At 49.5% G+C, this 23,419-nt stretch overlaps 1 protein-coding gene across 1 annotated transcript in view; it reads right to left on the bottom strand.

Annotated features, from left to right (window-relative positions):
- Window positions 1-6,163: 6,163 nt before the first annotated feature.
- Window positions 6,164-23,419, bottom strand: part of TNR (tenascin R) — a 32,065-nt gene continuing 14,809 nt past the window's right edge. Inside the window, exons 8-21 of the mRNA XM_067300417.1 lie at window positions 21,604-21,693; window positions 21,080-21,343; window positions 20,045-20,311; window positions 19,055-19,174; window positions 18,617-18,760; window positions 17,711-17,830; window positions 17,310-17,453; window positions 16,520-16,650; window positions 15,140-15,272; window positions 12,359-12,510; window positions 10,430-10,526; window positions 9,248-9,409; window positions 6,852-7,015; window positions 6,164-6,283 (exon numbers count right to left, since the gene is read on the bottom strand). Of these exons, the coding sequence (XP_067156518.1) occupies window positions 6,164-6,283; window positions 6,852-7,015; window positions 9,248-9,409; window positions 10,430-10,526; window positions 12,359-12,510; window positions 15,140-15,272; window positions 16,520-16,650; window positions 17,310-17,453; window positions 17,711-17,830; window positions 18,617-18,760; window positions 19,055-19,174; window positions 20,045-20,311; window positions 21,080-21,343; window positions 21,604-21,693 (2,108 nt within the window). The remainder of the gene's footprint in view (window positions 6,284-6,851; window positions 7,016-9,247; window positions 9,410-10,429; window positions 10,527-12,358; window positions 12,511-15,139; window positions 15,273-16,519; window positions 16,651-17,309; window positions 17,454-17,710; window positions 17,831-18,616; window positions 18,761-19,054; window positions 19,175-20,044; window positions 20,312-21,079; window positions 21,344-21,603; window positions 21,694-23,419) is intronic.

The raw sequence follows: 23,419 nt of genomic DNA on the forward strand, positions 1-23,419 counted from the left end.
TTTTGTCTCTCCGAAATTATATTTAGAAAATATTGCAACTGTCTGGCTGAAGATCTTCTTTCGGGCTTTCTCATTTTGGCTGCGCGTCAGATATTAAAATTGAAGGCGAGGCGGGCTAAATGAAGCCTGTGTGCTGAGAGAAAGACGGCTTTCCGCGCGCTCTGAAATCTGTCCTTGTCGCAGAACTTGCTAAATCAATGTTTTTCCCTAGGAGCGTATTCTGTTGAAAGTATGTTTTACCACTGCAAATTCCCTGGCTGAAATCCCGGTCCCTTGGAAATCAGTCGTGGCTGTCCCGGAGCTCTGGGCTGGGATTCTCTCCGTTTTTGTTTTATTTTGGGTTTTTTTGAGTTTTTTTTTAGCCTCTGCGCTCACGTAAGCCGTGCGACCCAGCGCCCAGCGGCCCCTCTAGGCACCGGTTAGAGGCTGCCAAGGGCTTAAACCCCTTGGGGGAAATGGATGCGTGGTTACGAAGGACGAACCGGTGGTTGTTTTTTTTTTATTTTTTATTTTATAGTTTTCTGCCTTCTCTTCAAAGCTGTTCCGCTTACACCCTCCCAAATCACTTGCAAATTCGTTGCTCTTGTAATGCACCGGTGCTTCGCTGGGAATTAAGACCTCTGTTGTTTCGTAAGCTCTAAAAGAGGAAGCTGCTTCGGCGCTGGCTTAACCCGCGGGGTTTGGTTTCTCTGGGCGCAAGCTGCGGCGCCGAGGGCCTCTGGGTCCGGTGGGAGCAGCCGGATTTGTTCACAAAACGGGTTACGGCGAGCGAGCGCCGGCAGGGCGCTGCCCTCCCGGCTCTTCCCTGCCCGTCTCCGCTCCGGCCGCGCCGGCCTGCCCTTGCGGCCACTGTGTTTTTTCTTTATTTTTAACAGGATCCCGGGATGACTCAGGCCGGGGAGGAGCGGGCTGCTGCTGCCCGCCCGGCTCCGGCTCCGGGGGGCTCCCCGCTCCCCCCCTTCAGGCCCTCCGCCCTGCATCGCCGCCTCCCTCCTGACTCGCGCCCCTTCGCCTGCTTCGGAAGCCGGGCGTTTCTCCACGGCTTCCCCGCGGCCGCTTCCTCCGGCTCCTCCCCGCCGCGTCAGGCACCAGGCACGCCGGGCGCTCCTTCGGATTCTTTTATTAATGTATAGAAAATGCATTAAAAAAAGGAACTATACATAGCCTAAGAGCGGTCAGGACTAAAAATACTAGTTAACAATGGTTAACAAGCGTCGATCCCATTCTCCAAGCTACGTTTTCGTTACAGGGTGGGGAGGGTTGTTTAATATATTATTTATTTATATTATTTATTTTATTTCTTTATGCATTTATTTCTTTATTTATCTTTACTCTCCCCCGCCCCCAGTTTGGCTGCACTGATTTCTGTTTTAGCTTGTCAGAATCCGTCCAAGGGATTTCGTTGCCTCCATCCTTCCTTTTTGTTTGTGGGGTTGTCGGATTTTTGAAGCAATAAACGGCGGGTTTGCCTGCCAGGGCCGCACGCCACGGGGGGCCTGGGTTTCGCTGCCTCCCGGGCAGGGGTGTCCTCGCGCTTCCCCTCGCCTTTCCCTTGCCCAAAGCCCTTTCCCTTCGGAGGAGCAGGCAGCAGCCACCACCCTCCCGGCCACGTCCGCTCCCAGCCCGGATGGGCGTCTCGCAGCCCTCGGATGGGCGGACGGGACCCGGTGTCGTGGGAGTCAGTGGGCGTAAGTGGGAATTAAAGGGGTTTTTGGGGCGCGAGCTTGCTGCTGGGCCTCTTCCCTTCACCAGCCTATTCGTCTGTAAATGCCTCGTTAAGGCGGCTCTACTAAAAGCAGCTCTTCCCGTCCAGCCTTCTTTGGTTACTTCTTAAAGAGGTGAGCAGAGGTGGGCTTGGAGATCGAGCAGGATCGGAAACAGGGGAGTCAAACTTGGGGGAAGAGGCGTGAAAGTCCCCTGGCGTTCCCGTGTGTCTAATATTCCCGTCTCCGTGTGTCAGCAGGTGGGACTGCGGACAGAGATGCTGAAGTTACTGGAGGCGAGGTGTTGTGTCAACGAGCTCCTGGCTGCGGTGGCGCTTCCTAGTGCCGGTAAGCGCGATGCCTGCCCCGGCCTGCCTGGGAGCTGCCGGCCGCTCAGACGAGCTCGGCAGCAGCCTCCCACCTCCCGTTTCCTCGCTTGTGCGTTGGGAAAGCAGCTGAGCATCAAAATGCTCCTCACCGAGCTGAACGCTGCCGGTTGGTTTTAGTGGGCTTTGCTGGCGATGGAGTAAGATAGCTCCTAGGCTCTAATGCTTCCTTCGGTTGCTAAAGCAGGAGGGTCTCCCGTCCTCAGGGACAAGAAGGCTTTGGGTTAGAAAGCAGAGGTGGCTTTGGAGGCCACGGGGGTCCAGGGCACGTGCCGTGCTCTGCTGGGGGAAAGACCAGATGTGCTGCTCCCTGTTGACGCTATGGGATTTGACATCTTGCATGTGGCAGTGCAGTTTGGGTGGTGGCTTCTGGTTCGTTTTGGGGCTCAGTCCAACCTGGGGGCCTGGCCTTGCAAGCTGGATGGGCAGAAGAGCCACCGGGGAGTTCGGAGATGATTCAAGTGCAGGAGCTAAGGTCTCTGGAGATGAACATGGCACAGGAGCCAGCTTTGTCTTCGGTGGCTTTCTAGCCTGTTGCCAAGATCTCATTCAGTTTGACAGCTAAGCTAATGAGGGACAAAGACACATTTATTCTGGTTGGAGAATTAGGGGCTTGCCCAACCAGTGATGGAGTGTAAAAAGAGACTGTATTTAATCACTTGGCCATTCTGCAGCATCAACATTAAGCCCAAATATGCTTGAAATTAGCGGCAGGAGCTTTATCCAAAAAACGTTTATCAGGCAATGCTGAAAAACAAATTTCTGGAAAATTTCATCTTGTTTATGAGCCATGTGAATGAGGCACAATGACCAAAATGACTATGTTGTTCTTGCTAATTGTTTGCCTAGGCTTTGCTTACGTTATCACCATGAGAGCAAAACCACAGTGTGCAGGCATCTTCCCTTAAAGCATTTTAGAAACTGCGTTTCGCCAAGGTAACGAATGCAACACCCTGGTGCTCTCAGTGTGAGATCAGGGATGCAGCAACAGTGTTGTCCAGGTAAAGGTGGCCCCTGACTCCTCAGGAAGGTGATGCTGGATGCCTATGGAAGGAAGCAGAGCAAGGAGAACTGGAAGAAGAATCAGGAAAGAGCCAGGGCTTCTTGCTGGTAACTTCCCTATTTGTTTTTCTGGAAGGACCTGTCTCAGCCTATAACAAGACTAAAAGGTCAGACATTATCTCCAAGTGTGTCCTTCTGCCTCGATGATGGAGTTCTGGCAACTGGACGCTCTCATCTTGGTTACAAGACTTATAAAAGGGATGAGAGACATCCGCAGGGATGGAGGAACATAGGACAGGAAATCTATTTAAAGAATAATCAGCCTTTTTTGAAGATCTTCTTTTGAACCTCCTGGAAAAACGAGGCTGAAAGAAAGCTCCTTCTGGGTTCTGATGTGGATATATGAGGTTGTGATTTGGTCAAGCGCATTTTTTGATTTTCTGTTTGTTTGTTTTATACTTATGAAAAAGAGAGAGGTTTCTTCCCTTAAGCTTGACAGTGAATGTTAAGTTCCCATATTTCCACTGGGTAGATAAGCAAACCATATTGCTCACCCATGCTGAACCTTTCTAAAACAGGAAATGAATACCATCAACTGTCAGTCTCTGGTCCTAGTTATAACCACTGGACTACAAGGCTTTTGTTAGCACGCTTCTTACCTATAAACTCTCGGTCATATTGGGAAAATATTACTGTGCAGATCTACTAGGAGGCATCTTATGTTTTGATCAGTTCTGCCTGTTGCTTCTTGTTGGCTTTTGGGGCCTAAAATGAGGCAGGCTGCTCAGCAAGCATGAGATGCTACCATCTGTGACACTGGCTGTACCCTATGAGAGATCCCATTTTCTTCGTCCTCTTTGACCCATTCCTCAACCAGATGATTTGCTTGATGCCTGATTTGACACCGACGGGCTGTAAGAAGAGATGCCTGAGCTACAGCATCCTTCCTCCAGGTCAGACTGTCCATGTCAGCTTGCCCACTCGATGGGTTCAGCCCTGTATCTAATCCTGACCTTTGGGTTACCTATGTTTTTGTGTGCCAGGGCATGGCATGGATAAGGAGGCTGCATTTCCTGCTTAATGTCCTTCAGCTCCACATCAGTGGTGAGTAACATCAGAAAATCTAGGAGCGTGACTATGAAAGAGACACTGGCCTGAATTATAAGCTATTGCAAAGATGCCTTTTGTTGCCTTTTGGAAGTGCTCCTTAAGACAAAGCAGCTTCAGTGTGATAAAATCGAAAAGCAGTGTTTTGCATTTGTAATGCTCCCTTGGCTGTGAACCCAGATACAAGCTGCATTGTACTTGCGCATAAGAATCAGAAGTGGGGACAAGTCCTTTCTCCTAGACCAGCCCAACTACAATGCACAACATTGATCAGAGCCCTCAGCAGAGAGGACTAAATCCAGTGTGATGTGTGTGTGTGATAAGTGGAAGCGGTGCCAATGACAACAGAGCAGAGAGGGAGCTCTCCGAAGGGTCTATCTTCTTTAAGAAAGGAGAAGTAAAGGACAGGAAGAGCAAACTCTTCGGTTCTTTCCAGGGTCTCAAAGTGCTGTACAAATCTTAATGGACTAGGCCTTCCTTCAAGGAAGGGAAACAGTTGAATTTCCCATTAGAGAGATGATGATACCAAGGCACTGAGAATTTCTGTCCCTCTTGCGATCACAGCGAACAGAGGTGGTGTAGGAGCAGGAAGGGAATAGGCATTTCTCAGCTTGCACTTCTCTTCCCTCGGCTGCATCATCACCATTCCCCCTGCATGCACAGAGGTCCGTGAGCGTGGCTCCTGGGCCATGCTGATGACTGCCACATACTCTGCTGGCTTCCAGCTGGACTGTAGCCGTCTGGTAACTCCTTTGGTTGCTGGTCTTTCTCTGACACTCTTTGGTTTGGGACCAGATACCTCCGTGGGAGACAATGTGGTGGCATATAAAAATAGTAGAAGAAATGGGTCCTAATTAGACTTAAAGACTGCAGGAAATGTTTTTTTCTCCCAAGACGTCTGATTTGTCTCCTTTCCTCTCCCTCAAGCTAAACATAACCCAGATAAATATCATGCACCATAAGCGTGATGAGGTCAGCTCACAGAGGAGAGGAGTGGTTGATGCAGCTTTCAAATGCTCCTGGCTGGTAGAACAGCTCTCAGTCTATACTGTCTGCTCCTCTACGCCCCATCTACAAGAGGATGACTTTGGTTGTGATGGACTATGTGCTGGTGGGGTTAACGCATGAACCGTGGGCTCTCTAGAATTTGTCTGCATGTGCAAATGTTCTCCATGCCCTCCCGGTGAGATCTACACTAGTCAAAACTTTGTACATGATGCCTTGCGGTCTCGTCCTCACTTTGTCTGCGCCCGTACGGTGCCTACGCTTAGGTAGAGGGATAACCAGGCTGTGCACCCTTGGCCAAAGGGAGAGACAGGCTTCCCACCCACTGGAAGAGTTGGTGTTCGTGGGGTGATGGGAAGCTCAGGACCTGCCGGCGGAGAGGAGAGAGGGAGGCAGGAAGAGGACTGGTGTCCCTGGCCACTCTTACGGGGTGGAAACGGCCACATCAAGATCTTGGGGGTGAAGGTTTCTGCCACCTGGCCTGAGAGTCTGACAGGTCCCAGGCTGCAGGGAGGTGGCCTGTCCAAAGAGAGGGTCTGCCTGCACTGTGGCCAGGCCTTTCCCCATCAGGGTCGCTGGTGAACAGGGTCCACTCTGAGAACAGCAGAGACGGTGGTGGTAGGGCAAGCGAAATGCTTCTGACAGGTTGTTGGGGGTTTCTAAGTCTTTTAAAAAAATATCAAAAATCTGTCTCTCTTTCTCTCTTTCTTTTCATGTTAAGGGCAAGAGTTTTGGGGTGGGGAGACTGGAAATTTGGTATTTCTCTGGGACTGATGCAAAACAATGAGGTCTTTCCTTTCCCACAGCCATTACTTGTGCCGTGGTTCCCTCCAGGACTCGTGAGGGGCAGGTTGCTATCTCAGAGGAGTAGTAATTTTTTTATCCCTTTTCATATTATAAAATACAAACAAATGACAGAAAAGGTCAGGTGGTGGGAAGTGGGAGAGGGGTCCTGCTGGCTCAGAGCTGTAGGGACCGTCGCTTCCTCCCAGAGATGTTACGGTGGTTGTAGGGTCGCATCTTCATTTCCACAAAGGGTATGGAGAACTCGTGGCCTTTCCAATGGTACCAGTTAATTCCCTGGCAGGAGGGAGAAAAAGGTACAGGATGAAGAAAGAACCTAACACGAAACAAGAGTGGGAGAGGAAGGAAACAAACGTGAACTCTGCGGAGGTGCCAGAAGGAAGAAAAGAATTTGTTAGGCTGGGAGCAAGAAATTCTTATGCTGCTCTGGCTTGTTTGGTCATTTCCACCTCTCAAAGGCTCCTGATCAAATTTGATCCTTTTTTTTTTTTTTTTTTCCAAACGTGACTTAGCAAGCTGCCATGGTAAATGACCGTGGCAGCCAATATGAGGTACAAAGCATCAGCCTAAATGGCTCAAAGGTGGCTCCTTCAGCTGATGAGGGATAACTCCTGAAGTGCTCCTGACTCCTGAGCACTGACCACAGCCGCAGCCCCAGCCTATGTTTGCTCTCTTGCTGAGGAGGGAGGAGGCACCACTTCTGCCTCAAAAAAAAAAATAAAAAAAAATCAATGAACAGAACCTGGCAGGCAATGAGAAAATGGGGAAGGGACCAAGAACACAGGGTGGCGAGTCGCACCGTTGCAAGAAATGCTATACGATTTCAGCCCAGCTTTGCTCTTACCTGACTGTGCCGGGCCTCTCCGTACTTGCCATTGAGGTTGGTCCGGTGGCAGTTCTTGTACCACCAGGCCCCTTTGTATGACATGGCGCAGTTGGTCACAGCGACGTCGTTGTCCCTGTCCTTGGTGGAGAAGGGGCGGCCTTGGTGGTAGGTGAGAGAATCGCCTGTGGAAAGAGGTGCTGTTAAGGGTGACTGACAGACAAGGTTGCTCTTGGGTTGTGCACCTTGGTGCTCAAGCAGTCTGGCCTTTTCACTAGGAAATTATGGCACATTAATGTTCAGTCTGGTAGCCTGTCGATCACCAGCTCAAACAGCTGCGGACCACGTGGGAATAATGTTAGCTGGAATTGCTAGCAATTGGTTCATCTGAGATCCTCTGCTGTTGGTTTAGGATCAATACAGACTCAGTTAAATCCTAGAGTCTATTTAGGTTTGGTAGCTATAGTGGCAATCTGCAATCTGGGTCCAAATCTAAATTTCAGTGCTTCAGAAGGGAATTAAATCCTAGGTTTGGGCATCCCTGATTTCTGGAAACTTGAATCTGGATCATAAGAGCTATGTGACTTTAGGACTTTTCCATCCTCCTCCCCTCCCATTGGCCAAAGGAAACTATTGCTCCAAAAGGTGAATAAGCATTCATCTCTTGAGCCAAGATGTTTGGCCCTCTTTTATCCCCTGTGGGTAAGGGAAAGAACTTTCTGGAGGGCATGTGATGTCTTATCCCACTACAAACACCTGGCCTGCTCTCCCCTCCTTGTGAAGGAACAAGAAACCTGCCTTTGGGTGAGAGAAGAGCCAACATGAAAAATTGTTGCTTCCTGTAAATATTGGTTGCCTCCAACTCAAACCCTCAGAACTATAAAATAGAAAGAAAGCAAGCAAGCAGTGAATGTGTGCTCCTTCAGGGGTGGGAGGCGGGGGGAATTGCTATAAAGCTCAGGACTGTGTATTGAACTCATTTTAAGCACACGTGAGCTGTGCAGTTTGGACCCTAGACCTGATTTTCTTAAGGCTTGGAAGAGTAACTCAGACTGGCCTTTTGGAGTTAAAACTAAATTCTTTTTTCTTGCTGTCATGATTCCTAAGTGGATTACAAAACCACAGAGCTGCTGACCTCCTGGACCAGCTGCGCTCAGGACCACATTCAGAGAGTTTACTGTAGGAGACCAGCACAGCCATCAGTAGTGCCTCTTTCTCTGGGTTTGTCAGGGAGCTGAGAGTTGGCACGCTAGTGGATAGGCAACTGGAAATGCCATTCATTCCCTTGAATTTAAAACAATAAATACGTGATGGTCATTACTACAGTCAAGTGATGTGCTTACTGGAGACATTTTGAATATGCTCTTTGGGGTCCCCCAAAAAATATGAAGTGGACCTATATTAGCTGTGTACAGTCCTGACAGTGAACAGACGCTGAGAGACTCTCTAGAAAACTTCTCAGCAATGAACAACTTGGCAAGTCCTTTGTTCTCTTTTCTTAAGGCGCAGCTGAAGTTTTTTGATCTGGCTGTTGGAGTAAGAGTTGGATTGGGGAAGAGGTGGGTGTTGTTTCTGAAGGATTGTCACTGGCATTTTGGCAATAGGTTGAGTCCTGATCCTATGTGGCAATAGGCTCGCGTCCTGTGATGTAAGATCAGAGCGAGTGCTGTGCTGCGTTCCCTATCTTTACTTTCCCCGTGGCAAGTAGCAGGTATTGTATGGGAAAATTCCTGTGTCTGAGATATGGTGTGGGGTTCCTTGCTAATGGTATAGAAGTGAAGTTTTGCCTGGTCCGTGGAGGTTTACAGTCATTAGAGATTTCTATCCTAGCTAGAATAATTGCAGCTGTACCCATTCTCCTACTTCTTGTCTGTGCCCTCCCTCTGCCATCCTGCAGCCCAGGGTGCTTCAGCGTGAGGCTGTACTCAGGGAGCTCTCCGATGGGTAAAGCCCAGCACTGCTGTGTCAACCAAGCAAGCAGGTTTAACAGCGTTCTTGCAAAACTGGCTAGTGTTTGGCCCCTATATGATGAAACTATGCAGAGGATTGCAGATTTTCCATTGCTGTGGGAGGGTAATAAATTCACCCTCCAGCATGGCATGGCATTAATAGAGTGAGCTGCAATTACTGTTGAGTGAGATGACACCTCTGACTATTGACCTGATTATTTGAACAGCAAGGGCTACTATATTAAATGTCTAATCCCCAATGGAAGATTCTCTATGTCTTTAACGGGATCTATCCATCTAGTTTACATGATGAACTATGGGAAGGCAGAAAGAGCTATGGGTTAGTGCTTTGCTGCTCCAGAAAAGTGAGAAACAGCTTTGAGTTGGGATTTCCTTTACAGTTTCAGACCCATCGGTCCCAGGAGTTTCCTACAACACATTAGGTGCTGGCTAGCCCTGAGTTTGTACCGGAGGTGCCGTTGTAGTCTCCTATTCGGAGCTTGTACAGACTCCTGGAGTCACTGACGGAGAACTTGTCGTAGTAGGCGTACGCTGCTTCCTGGCCGTCTCTCATGTCTATTCGCAACTCGTAGCGCCCCTGGGCGGTGATCTTGTGGATGTTGTCCAAGCCTGGCAAGACAAGCAGCAAGACACCCGGTGAGACCCAGTGCCTCGATATGCTCTACAAGCAAACTGAAAAAGCTCTAGGCGAACAAAATAGCTCTGGAAAATGAAAGCGAGGAGAGAAACCACAGAGCAACAGTGCTTCTGGTTAGGTTTTTCTCTCTCCTGGCACTGGCCGTGTTGTCCCAAATCTAATTCAGATAACAGCCGGGTCTGAACTCTCTGTCCCCCCTTTTTAGCACCGCTGAATCTGGGGGCAATCAACTGTGGAGCCCTGGTGCTTGTCCTGTTACAAATCTGCCTTTGGCTTTGGGTGATAAACTCCCTTAAAAGCCAGAGTGTGTTTACACTGTAGAGCTGGTCTTGGTCATGCCCATTTTTTATGGGAGAGCGCTCCATTTCAAAGCTGTGCTGAGTCTCCCGCTTACCCTTTTCCTATTTTTTTGGGGCAATTGTCTTGCTCCCTGAAGCAAGGGGAGGCCTATGAGCCATAGATGCCACCGATACAAATTCTAGTTATCCAAGGAAAATACCAAATTTTGGCCCACAAAGTCCCCCAGTGTACATCCTTCTCAGTTGGGGCCTCTCTTCGGAGGGATCTATGGAGTGATTCAGTTGTACAGGACATTCATGAGGCAAACAGAAACAGTCCAAGGAATTGGATAAAACAGTCCAGTGCTGGGATTTTGCTGACATGAGGTTTAACCAGAGTCAGAATGAAAGGCTAGTATATTAACTTCACAAACTAGGGACCTGCTGGCCTTTGTAACTCACTTTTATGTTGTGTATCCATGTATGACTGCTCTAATCCTAAGGGCAGGGAATGAACAACGGAAGAAAAATGGTATTGAAGGAGAGGGAGAGCAAAGAGAAGTCTGGTAAAAAGCAAGGAGCTGGCAGCTGAGCTACCAATTGAACGAGGCAGGGAAAGGAATTAAGCAGGCAGAGGTGAACTGTATGAGTCACTGTTTGCCGCGATCTCGACTTTGACAGTGCCAATGAAAGACAAAATGGTGAAGGTGTTACCCAGCCAAAATTCATCTTCCAGGTTTCCGAAGCCGACCCGGTAATCTGCCCACTTCCGAAAGAAATCTGTCAGCCCGTTCTGCCTCCTCTGGAATACCTGCAGGGGGTAGAAAATGGAAGGGTGACAGCCTAGCTAGACCTTGGGCTACAAAAAATTAAGAGAATACTTTGCTCTCCTGTAGTGCCTTTCAGGGGAGAAAATTGCAATGCCCTTTCGGTTAATGTTAATCGCAGCCATGTGCAGCTAAGGATAGTCAATGTGCAGATGGATAAACTGAAAAGATGTTAAATGATGTCTGCAGCAAATTGGTGTTATAATTGGACTAGAGTCAAGGAATAAGCCTTCAAACTTTTTGCTTGCCCCCAGACACAGTGATTCTAGTTTTCTAGCATGTGATACTGCATTTAGCTGGTTCCTTCTGTAAGCCCTTCGGTGTGATATCCGAGGGGATGCTTTGAAGCAGAGTGAGATGGAGGTAAATTTGTTGGCTAAAAAGATCTGTGCTAGAAATCAGCTTTTGAAGGATCTCCCCCCCCCCCTTTTTTTTTTTCTCCTTTTGACTGCACATCTACTGGAACTTTGTGTAATACATGTAAGTGAGTGTTTGTGACACAAGTAAAATCAAAGTGCCAGAGCATTCTTTACTTAAGTTGCCAATCCATCCAAGTCAAGTCGAGCCGTGATTTTGCAATTCAACAGCAAAATGGGCATTTGCCTCTAAAATGCGCCTGTGCAGATCCAGTCCAGCTGACGCTGACACCTTTCTATTGCAGGCAGTAAATATGAATCATCCACTTTGAAAGATATTAGCCATTAATTTCATTTATAGAACAATAAATCAATTTCAGCTTCACTCTCAGATTTTGCTCCCCAAAAGCACGGCAAACATGTCAAAGCATGGCAAACATGTCAAATAAATCAAAGGGCATTTCTCCAAGTGTAACTGCTAGTGCTGGAGCATGGGCTGTTCCCTATGGCATGGAAAATGAAGTGTGCAGTACTAAGCCTGTTCTGATCCCGCCTGGTGTGGTGCTTTGTTCTGCCTGGCAGCTTTGCTGGATGGGGCAGCCTGCTGCCTTCATTCACCGTGGGCATACTCGATGCCTTCACTGGGCTCGTGGCCAGGCGTCTCACTGCTGGGTTGTCCTCATAACTCTCCAGTTAAGCAGGATGGGGCTTGCTCTGTCCTTGGTGGGGACGAGGTTTAGGAAAACCATGTTGCTGCAGGAGGGAGCATTGGTTATTAAGGAACCACCTCTGGTCCCACTGCACTGGTGCCTCTGAGATAAAGCTGGGGCCATCGTGCTGTTTGATGTAGTGTCTATTACATGAGCCATGGACTGGACCATGTTTTCTGTTGCTTTTCATGTGGAAGGCAGCACAGAGGTGTGGTGGGCAACCGTGGCCATGATGCTGGGGAGCAGCCAGGAGCCAGGGCTGAGGGTGGGCAAATGGGACATGCTCTGCAGACCAGCTTGGGTGAGCACAAAGCTACCCTGCCTCTCTAGGCACAAGGACGACTTGTGCCCCCAGGAAAGATGTTGCTCGAATGATCAGAAGAGAGACTGAGGATTGAGAGGGTAGCCAATATGCAAGGAAAAGGCAGGTTTGGTAACTTCTCCTTCCTTTTGTGCTCCTGCTCCTAAGCCAGCCACGGCATGAAGCAAAGTCAGAAGGGTGAAGTGATGCCTGGTATCCCAGATGTTTTGCCCTTCCTGGTTGCTGTTGCTGCTTCTTGCCTTAAAATCATTGCAACCTGCAGGTGAATGGTTGCTGCATGATCCTGCCTCTCCTGCCATCCCCCTGGAGTGGTGGCATTGCCTTTGCGAAGGAAGGGACCTTGGCATGATTTCTAAATCCCAGCAGGGAGGGAAGAAAGGTGCAAGGGAAAGGCCCCATTTGGGTTATAGCTCCACGCAGCTACTTACGATCCACCCGCCTCCATCCGTGGTCATGTCACAGTACACCTGCACCCTCTGGCCGAGGTCACCGTTGATGGAGATGGTGTAGACTCCACTCAGCGTGTCGCCGTTCATCAGGTGCTGGGCGCAGTCCTGAGGATTAGCAAAGACACGACCACCTGCGAAATTAAAGAAGCAAAGCTTAGGCAGGGGGACCCCCTTTCCATGTGCCGCAGAGGCCAGCCTCAGCCCCAGCTGGTTACAATCCAGGAAGGGTCTGACTTGACTTCTGCGTCCTGAGCTATTCTGGGAGGCAGTGGTAACTTTAAATCTTGATCAAAGGCATCAGAGAATTTAATGAAGTAAACGTGTTGCATATATTTAATTAATCTCTCACGTGTCCCTTATCGGAAAGGTGCATGATAATATCACTGTGAATGATGAGAAATGTCACTTCTTGGAAAATCTTTTTGCACAGCCTCTGAAACCCTGGGGTTTAAGCTGTCATCAGCATATTTGGACAGCTGTGGAGTAACAAAATCTGTTTTCCTCTCGGTATTGCTAATTCTACATAAGTACGTGACTTCACTGACTCCAGAGGAATTCTCCTGATCCATGCCCTTGTAAATGATGGCAGGCTTGTACTGGGCTGATTGCCGCTTGCAAGTTGAGCAGGAATTAGGCCCCTGTGGTAGTGAACGTAAGAGACCTGTTAGATACAGGTAGCCTGGGCTTCGTGGCCACATTCCAGTTTCCTTCTAATAAAGACACGTTCTCATTTGGGGTTCTGAACTGCAGTGAGTCTTAACCACAAGATCTCAGCACATTTCAGCAGTACTGAGAATCTGACTCTGGCTTCATTTGCTTTCTCATTTAGTGCAAAAGGGAGATTTGCATCTTTTTGTCACTGCTGGTGCATCTGGATGGTGGGTAAATGAGTGTCATTTTGAGCAACCTCTGATCACGATCTACAAGGGTGGTTGCAATTGCACCTTCAGAGGGTGTGAATGGCAAGCTGTGGGCATGCATCACAAATGCGAGACACCCGGTAGGATGGGAGGGCAAGGGTTCAGCCCATGTGTTATTTTCCATTTGGGTATATTCCCTGCCACTCTCCAAATCCTTGTGACGTGAAGACTCAATGGCTGTCACTTTGTCCAAAGATTGAAGAGCCTCCCCTTTTTTTTCCTGTCTCCGTGGTCTGTAATGCAAGGTCTAGTGAGACGGTGTTTGCATTTTCTAGTGTTAAACAATGAAAACTGCTTCAAAGACAGCCACTTCAGACTCCCCTGAGCTCTGCAGAGATTACTTGTTTCTTAATTTATATTCATATCTTTAAAAGCCAAGCAGACCTTGAAAGACATTTCCACCGCTATAAATTATAAATACTGTATCTATTTCTTCCTTTTGTCCCATCTGTATACAGTTCCCCAAGAATCTTATGCAAACATGAAACAAAGAGGCAGAGCTATTGATATGTCAGAAAGAATGAAAGAACTGCAGGATGTGTACTGTGAACATAAGGAAGCAAAGCATTTTAAATTAAGCCTGGCTTTTTTCCTCCTCAAACACTGCTCCTCGTTCTCCTGCAAAGTGCCCAAATATGCTGTCAGAGTTAATTGAATCTGAGACCCTGTTTTCTACCTAAGGGATTCTGGCTGTGGATTGCTTTGCCTTAGTGGTCGTTCCTGGATGCTTCTGTTTCATAGATATATGGGGCAGATGGGGAGAAACTGGTTTCCTGCTAATGTCCATCTTCACCTTCGAAGCAAATTAAACTTGTGTTCAGATGATGCGTCAGCTGGCAATAGCATCTTGAACACTGTCAAGGTCCAAAATTTTTGTTTAATGGAAACAGTGCTCTCATTGCCTGCCATCAGTGAGTTTTTGCTGTTTTATACTAGCTGAGAATCCAACCCTGTGCAATTTCATCCCTGACTCCAGAGCAACCTCAAAGATTACACGCATTTTTCCATCACCTGCCTGAATTATACTAGCTTTATGTGCCCAAATAAGAGGTGAGAACAACAGGAAAGCCTGATCTATAGAAATATTAGAAAAGAGTCTTTTCCTTTTTGTTGACATAAATAGTTTCTATTATCTCTTAAAAGGAGGTGAAAAGACCCTTGCATGTAACCAGAATGGAGAAGTGTGTCCACAGCAGTTCTGAACTGAACTCTGAGCACAGAGGGGAGGAATTTCAGTGCAGGGGAATGGACATCATCTTCAGGCTTCTTAGCGCTTTTGAAGTCTAGGAGAAATGTAATTGGATTTGGCCCTGAACAAAATGCAGTCTGTCTAAGTGCCTGGTCTTGCAAGGCTTTTCAAAGAGGGTTGGGACTATATGCTTTCCACGGTTTCTAATGTGAATGATTGCAAAGAATGGGGCAATAATGACATTTTCATGCAACCTTCACTCTTGGTAGCTAACTGCTCTCTCTGTAAGGGTTACAGTGGCTGTGGATACCAACCATTCGATTCGTAAGGGAAACCATCTTCTTTGCCTTAACAGATCATGACTTCTCCACACTTGGCGGAGGGGGGGAATATTGCAATCAGATAGTCATAAAATCAGTGGCACCACAGTCATGAGGTCATGCTGACTCTGTTTTGCTGTGACTCCGCTGATGTTGATGGAAATGCATCTGCTTCATAGTTGGGAGAGATCAGACCTTGTCTACAAAGTGGGGAAACCAGCTGGGTTGCTCCCCACTCAATACAAGAGCATTCCTGTTGGTAGCAGTGGTTTGTGCTGCCAGCAGCACAGCCAGGCCTGCCTGGCTGAGCGGAGGTGACACGAGTGCTCACCTGTGGTGAAGGTGGTGGAGGTGAAGCCACTCCGCACGGCGTTTTGGGCAGCCTGCAGGCGCACAGTGTACTCTGTCGTCTCTGAAAGCCCCTCCAGGCGGATCCAGGTGTCTTCGGCATCCACAATCAGCTCCTGTGCATGGGTCCCAGAAGGAGGTAGATACCAAGAGCAACAGATGAGAAAAGTGATGCGGAGCCTAAGGAGCAAGCAAGGAGGGAAGGGAGCCAAAAACTACTACCGCCCTTAGTGTCTGACTGAGGACGCTTACATACACCTGCAAACTAAGCCCTCAACCTTCCTCTTTGCAGATAGATCTCATCACCCCCATTTTACCAGTGGTTCAGTGAGGGTGAGGGACTGGGATCACATTCTTTAAACATCAGCCGGAGGGAGGGCTGATGTGATGAGGCCAGGGAATATGGAGAGCTGAGTCATTTGACAGTAGTCCTGGGCCTTCATAGAATGTGATATGATGTTGAAAAGGCCCAAATTACTTAAGATGGACTTCAGACCAGTGCAGAAAGCCAGCATGAGCTCCGTGAACATATTTAGTCTTTTTGGGGTGGTTTGGATGAGACAAAGATAGTTGGTTTGAACACAAGGCTGAATTCTCTTTCCTAAAGATAAAAATGTTTGCAGTCACTGTGTTTTATTTACTGACTCTTTTGGGATCTAAATGCCCTCAATACAGGGCATGACAGATTGCCCAAGCATTGTAAGGAGCAGAGCTGGCCAAACCTGGTTATCGGCCAGTTTCGGCCCTGTTAATTCCTGTCACGTTAATTTTTCTGGTTTTCAGCCAATGCCACATAGCATTATATTGAACCCTTTATGCAAAGCTGTTATCCTTTGGCCACTGTGAGCCAGTCATGCTGGCAAAGGAAAAGAGACAATTTGCAGTGAGGTATTTCTAATAGTCTGGAGCAGTTCTTCCAGACAGGCAAGTACAGGCGGACTCATTAAATAATCAAATATATTGTATCGCAGGATTAATTAGCTGTCTCTATCTATCTTCCTATTTGCAAGAAGGCCAAATAGCATTTCTAGCTGTTCTGTTTGCTGGATAATTTTCTCCTGCCTCCTCTTGCTTCTGTTTTCAAAGGATCTGAATTTCCCCTGTTCTTTCAAACTTTCCAGGTATACCCTCTTTGTCCAGACTTGCAAGTGTGCATAAGAAATTTGCCCTAGGCATTCTCTTCGTGCTTTTTCAATTGTTTGTCTGAAGTAAATATTGCTTATGGAGAAAGTAGTGTCTGCTCTTCTGGTCTCCCTGGCTTAAGAAGCATTGCTCTTCTGCTTTTTTGGATTTTCCCTACTCACTTCTCCCACGGTCATGTTTTTGCCTAACTTGATGAGCCTCATTCCTTGAGAGGACTCACCTTACGGCTTCCATCGGTCGTTCTGTAGGTCATGATGTAGTTCTCAATCTCTCCCATTGGAGGCATCCAGGACAGAAGGGCGCTCCGTCGGGTGACTTCACTTGCAGTCAGATTTGTCGGAGGGTCCAAAACTGCAAGGGTGGATAGGCACCGAGGGGAGTGCAAGTTCACACACACACACACGCACACACACACACACACTACCACCCCAGTCTGATATAAGCAGCTCCCCAACTCAGTGAACTGGGATTCAGCCTCACAACTCTGTGCTACAGCCAAAAGTTTGTCCTTGCCCTCAGTATCCAGACCAAATCACCCATCCCCAGCTTGGAACAGAGCTCTGCAAACCCTCTAAATGTGCTCCTCTACCTGCACTCTCTCTGAAGGGTAATGGCTCTGAAATGCGTGTAGTACAGGGTCTGTCAAGCTTCTTGGAAGCTAAATGGGTTCTAATGCTCTTCTGGATATGGCTCTAGGCAAGAAAAAGACCTGGTCAAGGGTCTTCTCTTCTTAGGAAACCACATCTAGGGGAAATCAAAGAAAAGGATGGATGGATATTGAAAGAACATTTCCTATGAAAATGATGGCTTATACTTGTTGTCATTATAATTCAGTTCTTGTGCCATGCACAAACCATGCTATTTGGGTGTCCTTTTGGTACATGGCTACATCTACATCCACATGTATGTAATGAGCTTTGGTGGCTCAGCCTTTCTGGCTTCTTTTCCTTGGATGGACAAATGACTAAGGGCATGTAATAGTTGGGAGTGGAGGAGGTTATTGTACGTACGAGTTGTAAAGTTGGTACTGATGGTCTGGCTGGTGAAAGGCCCATTGGTAGCATACATGCTGACTGTGTAGGTGGTACTGGGTAGAAGGTTGGTCAGCTGGTACTCCTGGTTGACTCCATCCACGAGAATTGTTTCACCTGCAACTGAAAGCCGAAGAAGATGGGTTAGGGTAGGTGTTTTGGCTTGTTCTCTGAAGTGTGTTGAAGGATATCATCTTATGAGCAAAAGCAATTACATTGCTGATACATCATGAGCTGCTGCTTGGCAGCTGAGCTGTGGTGATGGTGTCTGGTCTGAAGCACGGTCTTGTTTCTTGTTTCTGATGGAAGTAAGCTGAAATAAAGTCCCTGGCAAATCTCACAGCTTGCTGGCACAGATAAACACAGAGATTTCTGTATACCTGTGTAGTGGGTGAGGACGATGACGTAGTTCTCCACATCTGATAGTGGTGGGTTCCACTGCAGCAGGGCCTCGGTGGGGGTGACGTTGGTGGCAGTGACACCCAAGGGGGCATCCATGGCTGCACAGGAAAGAGAGATTAGGCAAGTCAGAGGCGTGAAGAGCATCTGGAATCTGAATTATGAACTCCATTCTGGAAGGACTTCTTGTGGCTGTTCCCAGGTTGTCTTCTGATCTGGCCCTGGCTCACGCTGATCAGGCACATATGTAATAATGGAGGGTTTATTTCTGGCCTGGCTGAATACCAGAAGTGTCAGTAGTTTGCACTGCTCTGTTATCTGGGCTGGGCTTTTCCAGGGTTTTCCTGACATGCAACCTAGGATGTTAGCATTTTTTTAGGTTCTAAAGAGCCTTTTTATGAGGATGTTGACGACAGTCTGGGGATAGGAGAGGTTTAATTCTTGCAGAGGTTTAAGTCTCTGTTTATCTCAGGGCTCTGACACAGCCTTTCCCCAGGGATTATTTATGGAAGTCTGTACTTCCTTTAGGAAAGGTCGTTACGGCTCCCGTTACCCAATATCATGTCTCTGGCCTCCCCGTGCCTAGCACCTAGTAGATTTATCGTTCCCCTCTGTGACAAGCCATGCATATATGGGAAAGGCTTTACTTGGATGTATTTCAGAAGTCCACACTGGGCCCCCATGAGCCTAACTCATCATTTAGATGAGCTGTTTGTGGGATTATAGTTTAATGGAACTGTGGCTGCAAAGACACCCAGCCGGTGGGGCTGGGTGTCCTTTGCACCTCGCAGATGGTGCCAATGTGACTGTGCAGTTTCCAGGACCAGCCTGGGGCTGGCCATGGTGGTGTTATATCATTGTCTCCCTGCCGGGGAGCTCCTTCCCACCTGTGTGCGCGGTGAGGGAGGCCAGCTCGCTCTCCTCCCGGCCCCGCATGCTCTTCACGGTGATCTCATACTCCGTAGCAGGCTGCAGGCGGTGGAGGGCGTATTCGGTAGCATCTCTGGGAATTGCAGTGGTGTCCGTCCTCCCTGCAGAGGCAGAGCAAAGAGATTTGGCATCGCGGCACGGCTCACCCTGTCCCTTCCTGGGGCTGCAGGGGATGCTTGGGAGGGGAGGGAAAGGCCAGGCATCCCTTGGAGGCTGGTGCCAGGTGGCCTAAGTGAGTTTTGTGCCTGCAGGTGCACGCCTGCGTAGGGATGCTGGGAGGCTCCCTCTGGTTAGGGAGACCTAGTGGCTTGTTTCCAAACCGGGCCGGAGGCAGCCCAGGAGGGGTCTGCAGCAGTGTAGCTCAGAGCACAAGCAAGAGCTGGCTGTGCTGTTACCTTCAGCAGCCCGGTAGGATATTCTGTAGTGGTCAAAAGTGGCGATGGGAGGGCTCCAGTAGATGATCATGGAGTCCTGGGTCACGTTGCCCGCCCTGAGGTCCTTTGGAGCGTCGATCCCTGGGCAAGACAGAGCAGGACACAAAGGTGTCAGAGGCAGGCACACTCCCACCAGACTGCCTTTCCTGGTGCAGATAACTGCCCTCGGCTTGGTGCTTGGGCCGCCAACACTGCGCAAGGGGGCAAAGGGCCAGGGTCTGCCCATTCCAGCTTTAGCGGCCAGGCTGGGCTGCAGGACTGGCACAGCTGTGTGTGTACTTGCTCCAAAACCAGCACCTAATGGGGAAAACTGTGCTCTAATCGCTGGCCTACGCCGCGGTTTGGAAGAGCAAAGCAGGCCTGCCACCTTTTTGGGGGCGAGATGGCTTGAACTGCCTGTGGGATGATTCTAGTGCTGATGGGGGTCCCTGGCCGTTGGTGCGGCTGCCCCCTGCTTCCCTGCCTGGCTCAGGTCCCAGCCCCAATGCCAGCCCTGCTGTGCGTGGTTGCGACTGCTGTAGCTAAGCAAGGGAGATGATACTAGTTTTAAGGGGATTTTGGAGCACAAATTAAAAGCAAATGTGTTTTTTGGCTGAGGTGGAGATTCTGGGATTATGGGAGGACAAAATGCTTAATCCGCTGGCATTGTTTTAGATTCTGTTGCCGTGTCAAAGAAGAGCCTAAGACAAAAGTGAGATGAAATAGTATATGGGCTCAGTATCTAGGGAAGCCTGAGGCAGGAGATGTGGTCATGCAGCTTGTGAAATAGGATTTCAACCTACAATAACTCCCAGAAAATGATTCCTAAGTCTGACCGCTTCTTCTGCAAGAAAACAAAGTGCCTTGTCAACTCCAACTTCGGCTGCTGGCTTCAAGCCAAACATCTCCCTCAAGCCCTTCTTTGAACCGAGCCAAAGAGCTCTCAGCCCTGTGTGGGGGTGGCTGTGTTACCTGTAGTTATAGAGCCCACGATGGGCTCTGAGCTGACTGTGCCGTGCACGGCCACCAGCGACACCTGGTACTCGGTGGCTGGCCACAGCCCTGTCAGGCTGGCGTGTCTCCTGGTGCCATCCAGTGTGAGCTGCTGCGCCTCCTCTTTGCCCCGTGGACTGTAGTGGAGGATGAGCCGATCAGCTGGCGGTGATGGGTCGCTCCAGGTGATGTTCACGCTGGAGGACGTCAGGTGGGAGAAGTGCAGCTGTGTGATGGGCCGGACCCCTGCAAGCCGGAGAGGGGGAGATGCAAACCTGCTACTGTGAGGTGGCTGTGGCTGGGATTTGCCAGGGAATATGTGCCCAACCAAGAATCATATTGATCAGGAGGTCAGACCCTGGTGGTGTCAGAGCACGACTATCTGCAGCATGATCATCTGCAGATCCTGGCCTCTGGGTCATACTGAATACTCAAACCATAGTACCCTGGTTCTAGTCCAGGAAATGTTGAACAGATGTAGCAAAACACCAGTTCTGGGGGCTCTCCATTGATCCAAAACTATGTTGAGATCAAGAGGCATAACTGGGAGTGAAAAAATGTTACTTTTCTCGGCTCTGCCCACAAAGCAGCTCCCTCCCCAGCGCTGTGTGGTGGATGATGGGGCTCTGTGTTGGCTTTTCATGCTGAGAGGCTTGTGAGGCCCCTCAAGGCCTGGTTTCTCCTTGTTATGGGCAAACAGACCGCCCTGACCACAGAGAAGGACAGCGCAGGTTGGTGATTCCCTCCTCCCCTGCCTCTTCCTTACGGGAGCCACCAACAAAGCAGGTGTGTTGAATGCTGATGGCAAGGGCTATGAGAGCCTGCTGGGCTCCTAGGCTGTCCTACTTCTCAGGTCCAGGGACCTGCTCTTGTGTGGATGAACTGCCACCTTACCACCTCTCTCATCCCCTTCGCCATCCTGACAGTTCCTGTGCTAGGGATGTGGCCCCCGGCAGAGGTGCCAGCATGGTGGACCATGCCATGCTTGGCCCCATGCAGTTTGCCCTTCTGTACCTGTGAATGCATCCACAGTGGACTCCAGGCTCTGCTGGCGTCCCCGCTCGGCAATGATTGAGATGGTGTACTCCGTTCCGGGCTCCAGGTCCGAGAGGGTGAGCTGCGACCTGTCCCGGGGCACCGTCACTTCGGAGGCCATCCCCGAGGCCGGGGTGAAGGTGATGCGGTAGTGGTCGATGGGCCCCTTGGCCTTGGTCCAGGCCAGGGAGATGGACGTCTCTGTGGAGGCCGTCACCAGGAGGTCCCGGGGGCTGTCAAGCTCTGTGGGGGAGGCACGTAAGGGTTGGGTTGCAGGGTTTGGGGAGGCTGTGGTGGGAGCTGGGTGATGTGGACGCATATACCCAGGTGCAAGCCATGCTGAGTGGATGTCTGATACCCTGTGGGGAGAGTGGTGAGGACAGCCAGTGCCTTGCCATGAGGGAGTGATGCTCCGAATGCAAGATTCGGCATGCTTGGGGTGAGGGGGAAGCATTTGCTCTCTCTGTATTGGCCCGTGGTTTGACATAATGCAGAAAACTCACCTGTCCTGGCGTTCATGGTGGCTGGCACACTCTGCTGGTTGTCCATGACGGCTGATATCCCAATGCCGTACTCGGTCCCTGGCACCAGATCTGCCAGGAGGCGCAAAGGAGACAGAGGGAGAGCAGTGAGAGCAGTGCGCAGCTGTGCTGCTGCTGAGCTGTGAGCTCCCCGGCCTCCCCGCGCCCCCTTCGTTAGCAAGCATGTTGTGAGAGCTCCATCGAATCATCTCTGAACAGCAGAAGAGATGCTCTGAAGAGCATCAGGCAATGCTTTCAGAGATGGCTTGAAAGCAACAGTTTCAGTGCCCGGGGGACCTAAATGCTGGCTGCCAGAAACCGTCCCTGCCACTGAGATGGGAAAGGGCTTTGGAGAAGGCTTTGGAGGTGTGGGTGGTTAGTTGATCCTGGAAAAATGCAGCGACTGCCGTGAGCAGAAAGCACTCGAGTGGGAGCACGTGTGCAAACACCTCTGTCACCTTGGCCATGGGGCCATAACATTTCGGCATCCCTCTGCTCCGTTTGCCACTGTCGCACCTTTGGGGTTGTGTTTGCAGGTGCACATTGCAGCCATTGCCGAGACCCTGCTAAGGTAGTGAAATTGCCGGTAGAAGAGGCGAGTTGTGTTCCTAGTGACTGGCAAGTCTCTGTGCGGGTTGTGTCTTGGTTTGAGCGAGAAGGCCTGGCCCTCTTTTAAAAGCCCCGTGTATGCCTTTGGCCAGGGAAATTGGATTATTCTAACTCAGGAAAAAAAAGCAATTTTTTAAAGTCGTTGCTGAGATCTGCTGTAATTGCCTGCACTGAGACAGAAATTGTGTGTGAGCGAGAGCAAGCTGAGATAGGAATGATGAAGTAACTGTATTTGTTTCCAAAGTGATTCAACATCAAATATTGTCACAGGGTTGGTTTCTTGAAAAAAATAAATTATGCGGAGTAAATGAAATGCACATTAATTAATAAAGGCACAGTCTTTCTGGGAGCTGAATCAAACATGTTCTTTGTGGTTGACATATTCTGCAATTCCCGTCTCAAGGGAGATGGAAATCTAGCTAATCTAGCTAATTTCCTGAGCACCTATTGCTGATCATTATTTTATCTTAGCGGAGTATCTCCTGGGTTTGTCTGTCACTTCTGTTTGACTCCTGATGGCTTTATTTCTCTCCCGCCTGCACATTATTGATCTCTCCCATCGGGTTAGAAAAAGCTATAAAAACCCACCGGCAGAGCAAAGCTCGTTTCCACCGAGGTGGCCCTGCCGTAATGCAACACAGCCCAGCGCAGGAACCTCACCCTGCGACAGTCTCTTCCTCCCGCCTTGCACGGTGCACAGAAAACACACGCGCCTTATGGCGTGAGATTTTCTCTCGTTGGCTGGTGCTGGAAGGATAACGGATTTTTTTCCTGGCGCAGGAGAACAGGAGGATGGTAGTTGGGCATGGGATCGCCTGCGGAAAGCCCTACCCCCAGCAAATCTGTGTTTCCAGCTCAGCCTCAACCCTTGAGGCAGCATCTCCCTGCAAACCCAAGCACTGATTTTAAGGCTAGCTGAGTGCCAGGCTTGTGTCTATGCAGGAGGACAAGCAGCGGAGGCTGCCGGCTTCCCACCAAAGGCCTGGGCAAAACAAGCACTGAAAATAAATCCCCCTCCAGGGCGGAACATCCTCGCAAATGGAGTCGGAGGCAACGAGCCTCAGGCTCCTCTGCAGTGCAGTTGGGAGATTAGCACGCGCTGGCTCCCGCCGCCTCCGCACCTTCCCCGGGAAGGGATGACGAGGGCGAGGGAAGCCTTCATCTGCTGCTCTGTCCCTGTCGCTAAGGC

This window comes from Apteryx mantelli, chromosome 8 (genome assembly GCF_036417845.1).
Source record: "Apteryx mantelli isolate bAptMan1 chromosome 8, bAptMan1.hap1, whole genome shotgun sequence".
NCBI classification, from domain to species: Eukaryota; Metazoa; Chordata; class Aves; order Apterygiformes; family Apterygidae; genus Apteryx; species Apteryx mantelli.